General features: G+C 34.8%; 1 protein-coding gene and 1 pseudogene across 7 annotated transcripts in view; both read right to left on the bottom strand.

The window, feature by feature from the left end:
- PHACTR4 (phosphatase and actin regulator 4) overlaps window positions 1–13,252 on the bottom strand; it is a 77,150-nt gene that overhangs the window by 35,879 nt on the left and 28,019 nt on the right. Inside the window, exon 2 of one of the 7 annotated variants that reach the window (XM_023529210.1) lies at window positions 398–553. The exons of the other annotated variants lie outside the window; for them this stretch is intronic. Coding sequence (XP_023384978.1) covers window positions 398–443 — 46 coding nt within the window. The 5' untranslated portion in view covers window positions 444–553. The remainder of the gene's footprint in view (window positions 1–397; window positions 554–13,252) is intronic. 7 annotated transcript variants of the gene reach the window in all.
- Window positions 3,521–3,639, bottom strand: LOC111738250 (annotated as a pseudogene).

The raw sequence follows: 13,252 nt of genomic DNA, 5'->3' as shown, positions 1-13,252 counted from the left end.
TCAACAGTTTTAGTTCTACGCCATGTAACTATATCTATATCTGTATCTCAATTGCCCAAACCTTGCAAAATACTAATAAAACACCACTAAATTCTAAATAACAGTTTCTATAGCACTTATCTTCTGCAAAGGCAAGAAATTAACAGATGGTTTCCTAGCAACATTATATTTAAAAAAAACTCCAAAGGGATCAAATAAAACAAAACTATGTGTGGTAAATAAATGTAACCAAATGAAAAATAACTGATAAGTTTTCATTCATTCTTCACAAAGTTACAAATGTCCCAAAGTTACAAACATCAAAATCCTCACATTCAAATCCCTATAAAATATTGTTTCACCTGTAGGTCTGCCTTGCCTCTGTCAAGATTTTGTTTCTTAGCCTTTTATTACTCACCAACTGCATCTGGATTTACCGGTCTGGAGACATCAGCTTGCCCCATGATTATATTGTCTGATGTGTCTCACGACAACAAACTGTCCCGGACCAAAGCAAACTTTTCTTAAAAGATAAATCCACGAGGAGGGGATGTGCTCTGTTTCCTCAGTGTCACTGCCAAACATCAGGAAACGGCACGGGGTCAATCAGCTGGAGTTTCTGTTTCCCTGTATCCCAGCCTGGCACTTGTGGTTCTTTATAAATACGTCTTCACGCTGGCTCTGTTCACACAGGAATGCCTGTCATTCCAGGGTGCACACTGTGAAGAGCAGAAGTGCAGGAAGGGGAGGAGACTGCTAACCACATTCTAGCTGCTAAGCGGCACAGCCCTAAAAGTCCACACCTACTTTTCCTGACATTGAGCTTGGTTCTAGCTCCCTAGACTCACATACATAGAAGAAAGGGAGCCTGCTCAAGAGTCTACCAAAGAAGAACTTGTAAATTTCATCACACACAAAAAACATCAGGGTTATGTTTAGCAGGCTAATGAGAACAGAAATCCATTTGAAGATAAAATTTAGATACATGCTTGCCTCAGAAGTATCACACTATTCTTACATTTCACTGCTTGCAATAAAATTGTATTTCCTACCTGTGAGTGGCATATCCAAGCAGGATGAGATCTAAATACTGGGAATTAACATTAGGAACAATATTTTAGGATTGAGTATACCTTTTCTAAAAATAAAAAGAAATATTTCTAAAATCTTAGCTTACTAAGATAGTAAACTTGAAATAAATATTTGGAAGGTGTTACACAATATTTCTTTTTCTGCTGAAGTTCAATAACCACCATATGACTGAGGAATAAATACAAAGGAGTAGCCCCATGTGCTGGGAATAATACATGGAAATATCAGCTAACTACATACAGCAACCAAAGGAACAACTTGCATACTGACTTTTCTTTTTTATTGAGCTATAACTAACTTAAATACAGCCAAATACAGAAATATTAAGGATACTGCTTGATGAATTTTTATTCACACATACCTATATATGCTAACATTAAATTTTCTAAATCTAAAAAAGCCACACATAACACAAAGTTACTGCAATGTTGAACCACATACTCTGGATTATATCACTAATACCTGAAGGTAAACAGGGAACAATTTGAGCACTGTATTAAGGAGTTTTACATTGGTTATTTCGTTTGATCATCCCACACTTAACCACACGTTGTAAAGAATGTATTATTTACCTTCCTTCAGATAAGAAAACTGCGGCCAGTGAGGTCGAATCCTGTATCTTACGTCACCGAGTATATAAGTGCCAAAGCCCTAATATTCCTTCAACAAGTGACAGCTACTCAAAACATGAAGCTTTCAGTTTAAATCTTTGTTCGCCAAACTGAGATCACAGAAAGATTTCTAGTATCTGGACTTTCTTTTTGCCTTTCATTAGCACTTTCTCCCTTTCCCCCATTATCTTATTCCCATCATCTGCTTTGATACAGAAAAAAATAGCAAAGGTAACAAAAAATAATGCTAAGGCATCAGTAAGAAAAAAAAGCATAGAAATTCTTGGGCAACATTTAATTGTTAATACTGATAGTAGTCAGAAAAACATTACGATGTTGATCATTTAAATAGAAAAGTGAACAAAAGGAAAAACACATGGAAAGAATGCTCCAATGTAAGAATACCTAATACCTTCGAACCCTGGCACTTATATTAGCCCCAAAGCAGAACATGTGCAATAGCAGTTTCCACTACTGTAAATAGGGAAGGAAAAGAAGGAAAATGCACTGCCCAGCACCCAGTAGGTATTCAACATATGATAGTCATCATCATGAAAATAATATATAGCATATTGGTTAAGAGGATGAGCTTTGGAGGCAACTGAAATTTTAATTTCCAGATTTACCACTTCGTGGTAACACTAGGCAAGTAACTTCACCTCTCTGAGTCTTTGTTTTCTACTCTGCAAAATGGGCAATACAATACTTATCAGTACACGGCAGTTGCAGGAATTAAATAACATGACAATAAACAAAGCCCTCTGCAATGTACTTGGCACATGGAAAGTTCTCAATAAATGCAAGCAGTAATTATCACAGTTGATACAGTAAAAAAAAAGTCAAGAAAGGCGAGACCAAGTCAAGAGCAGCAGATAATAGTACATGACAAAAACTTAGTCATTACAAAGAGGTTAGTCAGAAACGAAAGAGGATGACATTTCTGGATCATGAATCCAGAGAGGAAATTGGAAGAAGCAGGCCAAGGAGGAAGTCTGAATACAATCGGGGTTGGTGTACATCAGGCTGATGGAAGAGTCCAGACAAAAGTATTACCATGAATAAGTTTAAACCAGGCCCATTACACACACACACACACACACCACTCCCCCACCCCCATCCCAGCCCAGAAACAGTACTGTAGAATCTATGTTGACAGGACCATACAAGAGTAGAACAGATAGGTTTGTGGGTCCCGGTATAACTGCTGTTTATTTACCACCTACCAAATTTAAACACCCATATTGGCTTGGCTTGAGGCTGATTCTAGGTTATTGTGAAGGCAGACATAAAATTTAAAGATAAAAGAATGACTGGAGTCTTGGTGAGCATATGGCTCAATCGCCTACTCCTTATAGAAAAAGGAAATTGACAGTCAAAGAGGTTAAAAGCCTTGCTTAGAGCCAGGACTAAAGCCCAAGTTTCCTGATTCTAATTCTAGGACTCACTTCAGCTCTTGTATAAAAAATGGTCAAGGAAGTATTTACTTCCCAAAGATACATTCAGTTCTCTGAAAAGTCCATAATCTACAACAACAAATCTCTCAGATTATATTGCCCAAGAACCAAGCCAATAAATGTCCCTTGACATTGCCATTTCATTCTAACAATCAATATATACTTTGTGCCAACTAGAAAGCAAACGAGCAGAGAGAAGGGAAGATACCAGTCCATTGATGACTTTAAAATCGAACAATTAAAGCCTCGAGTTCATTCTAGCTTTCCATGCATTATATTTTAGAAATGCAAAGGGAAGTCTCACTTACACTTTATAAGAAATAGACAACTATCTCTTCTTAAATGCCATCTAATAAAGGATATTCTCTCTCTCTCTTTTTTAAATGCCTACAACACCTGGTCTTCGTAGGTGGTCTCCCATCCAAGTACTAACCAGACCTGACCCTGCTTAGATACCGAGATCCGACAAGATCGGGCACATTCAAGGTGGCATGGCCATAGACAAAAGATATTCTTTTTAGAGTACTTTTCCTCCACAGTTCACTGCCTCAAGGAATGGGGGAAGTAACAGATAAAAATTTGTGAATCTCTTCCTATTTTATTTAGGAAAAGTGAAAGCAAGGCTTATATAAATAAAATTTATTGGCAAAGGAATCTTAGGGACAGCTTAGACAGCACCTGAAACCCTCTAACCAGAGCCTCGTTTTATCAAAGTACTGTTTCTACACACTGAACGTAACATATACAGAGCTGAGCACTTAAAATCTTTAGTGACATTTACAACACTAAAACCTTCTATTGGCAAACACACCATATCATACACTAACATGAGAACATGCTTTATATTTTCAATAGTTTATAAGATCAATCATGAGAGTATGATGCTTTCATTTAAATGTACTTTTATGCTGCAGTACTAATATAAATTGGATTACCTAGGAGAGTAAGCTCTTAGCTATTTTAATCACATCACCCTCAGCTTAATTCAGCTTACTTTCTTTTGGCCTGAGATGTCCCAAAGAGGTGAGCTCTAGTATGAAGTTAGGAAGAAAGTCACTTTCCTCTAGGATAGGTTGACCAACAGAAATTATTAACAGGTCACATATATACATATTCAAGTAAAAGAAAATTTTTTTCAACTTCTGGGTATATAATTGGGGGAGGGAGCAGTTTCCTATTTTTCACCCCATGATCTAACTCCAATCTAATCTAGTTGGCTCTGGATAGGTATAGGAGAAAACATTTACAACTAATAACCTGTCTCAAACTCCATGTGGAAACCAGAAAGCCTTGCTAGTCGCTTATAAACTCTTCATCATCTTTTTTTTTTTTTTTTGGCTTTTTACTTACTTTTAATTTCTGTACTAAAAAAGAAAAGGAAGGTGAAAACAATGACAGATTACAGTGACTTTCCTCTCATCTATTTGTACAAACTGTTCCCTTGACATGGAATTTCTTTTCCATATCCATCTAGGAAAAACTCCTACTCATCCTTTAAGAACTGGCTCAAATGCTGCTTCTATTATTATGAGTTTTTCCTTAGTCAGCTAAGTAGAATTCCAACAAAGATTTACTGACCGCTGATTATGTACCCAGCAATGAATTGGTGCTAAAAAGTTTTTGCCCTTAAATGTAAATTAAGACCTACAAGAGGATAATGAGTACTTAGGTACTATGCAAACACATATTGGTAGGGGTAGGGGTGTCTAGCTTTGTCCTGAGAGATCAGAGAAAATATCTTGAAAAAGAAGTGACGCCTAAACTGAAAGTCAGTCATAGAAGGGATGACAGAGACGAGGAAAAGGAACAAGCATCAAGATATAAATTGGAGAGGCAAAGAACTGATCATGGCTGATTGTGCTGGACATACCACCCTAAACTGCAGTGATCGTCAGACTTTTCTAAGAGGCTACAAACATTTCCTGGGCAGAGACCATGATGATTTTTATCCTTAAACTCTCAACTCTTGGCCCAACTCAGCACAGTGTTCATGCAACAAGTATTTATTAACCTTGAGAATGGGAAGAAAAAGAATTCTTTAATTTTAAGCTTTGCTCATGAAATTTAGTAACTAAAGACAATTAGGGTAAAAATTACTAGAGATGGAGGTTGGAAGAAATGTAGAGAACATGGACTATTCTATCATTCCAAACAATCCTGAGACTGCAGCAAAATCTCACTTTTGTGGGGGGAAATGTCATGTTCATGATAATTTTTGAGAATTTACTGCTTTCCAAGTACTAACAACTTTCAAAGGAGACAAATATGTGAGGTGACTATTTACATAAAACCTCATATAATCTCAAACCTTACAGTATAATCACTACTGTAAGGCTCAAGATCCTCAGCAGAAAGCATTTGTGCTTCATGTGAACTAGCCTGAAGAACAGGCTGAAAGAGACAGAGAAAGTTAAAGCTAAGGCATGGCCACTGGTATCACCAGATACTAATCTACTTAGCCCAAATAACACTTTTTTTTCTGTGGCTGGCTCATTGGATCCGAAAAAGCAAACATACCTGCCTCCTATTCTACATCAAATACTGTAACTCTTGTTCCCTGACTACCTCTACTTCCAGAAGGCAGCATGGCTTACCAATGGAAGAAAGTAGAGGCTTTAGAGCAACATATAGCTATGTAAAATTTCAGCTTTCCCATTTATTGATTAGGTGAACAAGTTATTGAACTTAGATGAGTCTCAGTTTCCACATCTGTAAAATGGAGATCATTCCTCATAGAGTTGTTGTGAGGATTAAATGAGTCTCTAAAGAGTTTAATGACTGAAAGTGTTTAATATATTTGACTCTCTCTTGCCCACTTAGATTCCTTATATAAATTAATCCCTCTCAAATGTTAAGTTTAAACATACAGTTTTTTAAGAAAAAAGGGAGGTTCTGACATGCTTTTATGTCACAATGGCTCTATACATGGCAGGCGTGATGTAATGTGTACGTTTACAAGCCTATAATATGTAGTACTGTGTTGATGGGAGAAAGAAACTGAAAGAAAGAGGAAGAAAGAAAGCACCTGGACTGCTTTCAGCTCCATGAGATGAAAGAACTTAGGCTAAGAAACTGGTACTACAGATATTCTGCCTTTTTGCTTTCTGTTAAAGTTTTTGAAGACAATAAATTCTTAAGGATGCTGATTAGGAGATGCTTCTAGAATTGAGCAGAGAATTATAAGAAATTATATTAACTAGGAAATTTCAGTTAAGAACGATGAAGGTGTTTTTCTATGGTTGGGTTAAAGATTTCAGGCATTCCTTAGAATACAGCAGAGTCAGTGGGAAAGGTGGGCCTAGATGAAAGTGAGAATTCGCAGAATGGAGATGAGATGATATGGGAAAAAAATAATTGAGCAAAGAGATTCATAGGTTGTGGAGATGAGGGAAAACGTGAGGTGACAGGATAAAAATGACATTGATGGCACTTTGAGCCTCTATGTGACATCAGGCAGTTGAATCGAATTATCGCCAAGCTTCCTCCTGGTTCTGAAATTTTATGGCAGGGCCAAACCAACAGTTCAAGGTTTTGTTTCAAATAATGGCTCCAAGAAATATATTATGGTAACGAGCAATGGTCATGGTATACTTTATATAACTAATCTAACTCAATGCTTGCCATATAATGCAAAATAGATGTTTAATGAACTGGATTTTTATTACTGGGAAGCCACAAGCCTCATTTATTCATTCCAAAAATATTTTCTAAACACTTCTAAAGTATCAGGTATTGTCTCAGTGTTGAAGATATAGCAGTGAATACAATGCAAGAGAAATCTGTGTCTTCTTTTTAGTATATGAGATAGTGATAAATGCTACGGAGAAAAATTATTCAGGAAAGGGAGAGAGAGAGGGTTGGGAGAGAGAAAGTGCAAAATGATAAATTGTGGGAGTAGAAGAGCCTCATTGAGGTGACATGTAAAGACCTAAAGTAAACAAAAAAACTCTGCATTGAACTACTACTGTCATCTTCCTAATACTATAGTTCCTTCAGTTCTAAAAGAAGCAAAATAAAAAGCAATATTTCCAAATGTACTGAAAATAAATATTAATTCCATTGTAGTACATTTTAATGACATGGCTATCAAATTATGCTGTTCGGTTGCTAAATATCTAAAGATGCATTGTCCAATACTGTGGTGACTAGCTTCATGATTATTTACATTTATATTACTATTTAATGTATTTATATTAAATACAATGTGCAATTTAGTCTCTCAGTTATACTAGCCACATTTCAGGTGCTCAGTAGCCATAAGTGGCTACTACACTGAACAGCGCCGATAGAGAACATTTCCATCACTGGAAGAAGTTCTACTAAACATGCTGGACCTAAAGTATTTTCAAAGCACACAGAAGTCTCTCAGTAATAACAAAACAGAGTACTTCAAAGCACTAACTCCACCTTTCATCAGCATGTGGTATCTATTTTCCATGGCACCAACTACTGAAGGCAGTACACTCTAAAAGAACCTTGAAAGTTAAAAAGAAATGTTTTCTTTTATTCAGTATAAACTGCTGAACTATTTATACTCTTTCTTTAGTAACTAAAATTCCTACTTTTTCTAGTAACACTCAGTTATACGTCTGACTATTAACAACAATTCAAAGTCTGAAGAATAATAGTTTTATTTCAGATTAAAGACCTATTGAGAATTATATCCATTTGTTATCAAACGAACAACCTCTAGCTTATTGGCCATACATTTAATATTCTTCCTCTGCCAAATTCTACTTTTTCATGAGCTGAAGGGTGATTTTATGTAGTTACAGTGAAAGCAATTGGGGAGTCTTAATCTTAAAGAAAAACATATTCTATAAAACCACAAGACAGTCATAAAAACTAAGTCCAAAATAGCCTCTATTAAGCAACCATAAAGTATCAATGATTTGTAGAAACTAACCAGTCAGAAATCAAGCAATGTTCCCTAGTAAAGTGGCATTCATTGCTGGTGACTCAGAAAGGTGACTATTAGCCACTGCCACTTCTTCCTCCTTTCATAACTCTAACTCATCTGGCCCTTAATTTCACGGTGAGTGAGAAACAAATCTAAATATTACTAACACTCAGCGATATATCTAGTGGGATTATGATGCCTGATAATAGCTATAACGTTTGTAAACATTATACAGAAATGTCTAACAAGGTATCTCCTTAAACATTCTTTTCCAGTATACGTACAGGAGAATATAACCTTCATCTTCTACTAAATAAAAATTCTCAGTAATGAACACCTGGTTACATTATGAGTCAACAGTAATCCCTGCAAAAGAACCAAGGATGACTACACAAATCATGTTTCTATCAAACTTACTCTAGCCAGTAATGAAAATGCACTTTATTCCTTGTTTTCCATGTATGAAATATCTATCTCTTATATCATTCCTTTCCCTCAAAACCCTCAATCTTTCACACCATAGAATCTAGAAGATGAAGCACAGGGGGAAAAAAAGTTATGTACATAATTTCTAAATTCAAAGAGAAATTGTGTCTTGGATTATATATACCCTTGCTTCTAAATCTTGTTAATAAAATAACAGTGAAATACATTAACACTTTAGGAAAACAATTTAGTGAGGTCAGAGAAAATATGGACTTATGCCTTTACTTACCTATCTATGCTAAAGTAACTAGGCCAAGGCTAGTTTAATTTTTTTGAAAAGCTAATATTTGTTAGTTCTACTGAGACTGTTAAACTACAGTCACCAAATAAAACTCTTCAAGATGCAAATTTGATTGTTTTTTGACCTAAAAATAATTTCTTTTATTGAAAAAGTCCTAAATTAAACAGGATCTCATAGCTATTAAACACTGTGCCTATACTTACCTTGTTCCCAGGCCTAGGCTCCAAAAGCCTTCAAGACCTGACCCAATGCCTATCTTTCTATCTAGCCTCTTCTCTCACCACTCTCCCATACCTGCTCAACTTTCTTTCATCTTAGGACTAGTTTTTAGTTCTACTGAAACATTTGGAGTTCCTAAACTGTAACATATTCTCCCAGGTCTACCTACCTATGCATTTGCTGTTCTGGCTGCCTGGAATGTCCCCTCCCTCCCCACATAACTTTCTTTAGGAAGCCTTCTTTGAACACTCACTTTTCTACATTTAAAATTAAGTTAGGTACCTCACTTTTGTGCTCCCAAGTCACTCATGGGGTATATCACTTTAATTATAATTATTTACTTATCTGTCTCTCCTACATTCTTTGAAAGCAGAAACTGTCTATATCCTCAGCAAGTAGCTATGTACTGCTCAGCACACAGTAGGCATTCAATAAATATTTTAAAAAACATGGAGGGAGGCAAAAGGAGAATAGGGTCTTTCACTAGTTTAACTTATCAGGTATCCTTTCAGGTTATGGAGTATTTATGCTGGGAAAAGTGCCAGGCCTGTAGGTAATGAACATACAATAATAAATAATAGAACAATTTCATGACAAAAAGGAAAAAGACAGACATAAATGAGATTATCTTGCAAGCTATTGTTACATGTTATAAATTCACTCCCAGATGCTTAACAACAATGCAATCTTTTACGTATAGTTGCTTTTAGATTTATTAAAAACGTATTTTTAAAAATAGCTCTGCTTTTCTTCTAGTTTCTAAAAGAAACACAAGAACTAAAGTAGCACCACCAGTTTTTAATCAGTCAAAGCTTATTTCTGGTCTCTACTTCTTTTCCCCTTCATTCCTGTTTCCTGGTTTCTGATCATTTCACTAAATGATAAAAGTTTCCATCAGAAAAATCAGAACATAAAGAAATAAAATAATACTAAACTCAAAATGATCTACTCTGTTACATATGAACGTCTCTAACAGATATGATCAAAAAGAAAGCTAAAACTTAAAAAAATAAACTAAGCTCAATTTCCCATGCTTCCCATTCTCTATGAATAATAACAGCTAACACTGAGCATGTATTATGATGCCAGAAATTATTCTGAGTTTTACATGTATTAACTTATCTAATTCTTATGACAAAAAATAAGGATATCATTTATTATCCCACTTAATTGATGAGGAAACTAAGTCACAAAGGGGTAAACTTATCCAAGGAATTCAGAGCTAATAAATGGCAAAGCTAGGGGTCATATTTAAGTCATCTGGATATGCATCTCTACTCCTAACTACTAAACTATAGAGTTAAATATACATTGGATTCACACAATACTTCCTAGAATTTTAAATAAGGATGTTTACTTTTAACTTTATAAAAACTCTAGTATATATTACTCTAACAAAAGTAAAATTCAGCTATAGAGCAATCATGCAAATTACCCTAAATGACAATGTTAGAATAAAAAAACAAACATTTATTCTCTTAGCTCATCCCTGATATTTTCAGTATGACCACCAACAAAAATGTTGCTTCTTATCTCAAAACCAAATTTTAAAGGAATTTCTTAGAAAATAAATAAAAGGTCTAAAATCAAGAAAAGTTGGCTATATGGGACAAAGACATTTCTACTACCTCTCAAACTAAATTTACAATAAAAATACTCCAGCGCCAGTGTTTCATGAGAAACTCAAATAACTAAAGCACAGGTTTACAATACCTTTAACACATATTATGCAAGTAGGGGCATTGTTATCAACAATGTACAAACATGTTTCGCCCCAAGTATTGTCTATCTATACTCCTCAAAGGTAGTGAGAAAACCTCTAGTTTTTTTCCTGTTTCCCCACGTTCACCAAATTCTCCTGTTAAGATACAAGACAAAGACAATAAAATGAAAAACTCTCCTTAAGGAAATCACCACTACACTGTTCAAAGAACACAGATATAGAAAAGGAAATACAGATGCTATATAAGCAAGTTTTGTTTTAATAATTTCCTAAGTACAAGTCATGCTGAATAACATGGCATGAAATTCCAATGACATAACTATTTTTATCTGTATAAAAACACTTATTCATTCTGCCTAGCATTAATAGTTCTTAATCTCCTCTTTGAGAAATGAAACTGTATCTTATTCATTTATTTTTCCTTCATGGCAGCTAAGGTAGTGTGCCAACAAAAATTTATTGAGTGATTTAATGAATCAATCATCCATCCATCCACCTTTTCACCTTTTGGCTGGGGTTAAGCTAGTAATGAGTATGACAATAAATAATCAAGCAAAACAAAATACACTTCACTGTAACCAGTGTTAAGCCAATGCTGTGGATACATTATAAGATTATAACCAGAACTAAGCAAGCACACGCCTTTAGTATTAAGCCAAGCTTCTCATCCTAACAAGAATGTCTTTTCTTTAGTAAAACTTTTTTCATTTATTATTTAAGCCAAAATTCTTATGAGTTCTTGCTATTCAAGCTCTTTGATTACTGAGTTCTAAACTAAAGAGAGAAAAGACTGACCTCTGGGGAGAAAAACTGACAAAATAAAGCAGCTAGACCCACCTGTTTTGCACCATTTACATTCTTTTGGGAGATCGAAGAAGAAAAACAGAAGATATAAAATCATCAAAGGAAACTTAAATATGAAAATTTAAATATATGAAATATAAAAGATGTTTAAATGGTGAGTTCAAATGTAGTACTTGATCTTTTCATGGAATGAAAAAAAGAAAGCTGTAGCTACAGACTGCAATCTGATATGATTCACTCTGGCTACTAATAGATGTAAACTCTGGCTTGATGAGGAAAAAAAGACAAAACACAAATCTTAAATAAGGAATTGGAGGCCATCAGCAACATTCCACTAGCCCATTATACTACAATCACATTCTTTTAATGGAAGCCTCCATTACGGAGTGGGTGGGTGTGTGCACCTCTGCATGTGTTTTGGACTCCATGATTCAAATTGGAATCTTGTAAAAACTATCCTGCCTTTGAGTGAAGTCAAAGCTGTATCGTGAAAGGTCATTTTTAACATTATAAACTCTGAGCAGGCACAAGATGCCAACCACTGAGGTTGTTTCGAAACTAACGGTTTCCTGCCTAATGGCAAATGTTCATACTAGTTTCATTACCGACTTTTAGATCCCACTGACTATCCTTAAACTGAATTTGAAATTCCCAGACCAAAAAAAGCTAAAGGAGTTCATCATCACAAAACCAGTATTATAAGAAATGATAAAGGGACTTTTTTAAGAAGAAAAAAAAGTAAAAAATATAAATACTAAAATGGCAATAATTACATACCTATCAATAATTACTTTGAATCTAAATGGGTTAAATGCTCCAATCAAAAGACATGGGGTAGCTGAAGAGATAAGAAAACAAGACCCATACATGTGCTGCCTACAAGAAACCCACTTCAGACTGAAAGACACACACAGACTAAAAATAAAGGGATGAAAAAAGGTATTTCATGCAAATGGAAAAAAAACCCAAAAACAGAGTATTATATCAAGCGAAAAAGATCTTTAAAACAAAGGCTATAACAAGAGACAAAGAAGGACCCAGCAATTTCACTTCTGGGTATTTAACCAAAGAAATACAAAAAGATATGTGCATCACTATGTTCACTGCAGCATTATTTGCAATAGCCATGATATGAAAGCAACCTAAGCGTCTATCGATAGCCAAATGGATAAAGAAGAGGTAGTAATATATACAATGGAAGATTAACCATAAAAGAATGAAATCCTGCCATTTGCGACAACATGGATGATCCTACAGAGTATTGCTCTAAGTGAAATAAGTCAAAGACAAATACCATATGATTTTACTTATATGTGGAATCTAAAAAAAAAAAGATAAATGAACAAACTAAACAGAAACAAACTCATAAAGAGAACATTTTGATGGCTGCCCAATGGGAGGAGGTTAGAAGGATGGATAAAAACGGGGAAGGGATTAAGATGTGCAAATCTCCTGTTATAAAAACAGTCATAGAGATATAAAGTACAGCACAAGGATTATAATCAATAGTATTGTAGTAACTATGAATGGTGTCAGATTGGTACTAGACTTATCAGGGTGATCACTTCAAAAGTTCTATAAATGTCCAATCACTATGTTGTATACCTGAAACTAATATAATATTGTATGTAGCTGATTATTGAAAAATAATCATTAAAAAAAAAATGAATTTGAAGCAAAGTTGAGGAAAAATATTTTTAAAGAAATTTACTTATCACTTAATACTAAAACATAAACATTTCA

This window comes from Pteropus vampyrus, unplaced genomic scaffold, assembly GCF_000151845.1.
Source record: "Pteropus vampyrus isolate Shadow unplaced genomic scaffold, Pvam_2.0 Scaffold36, whole genome shotgun sequence".
NCBI classification, from domain to species: Eukaryota; Metazoa; Chordata; class Mammalia; order Chiroptera; family Pteropodidae; genus Pteropus; species Pteropus vampyrus.
Note: the sequence above shows the minus strand (reverse complement) of the source record. Positions and strands in the feature narration are given on the sequence as shown.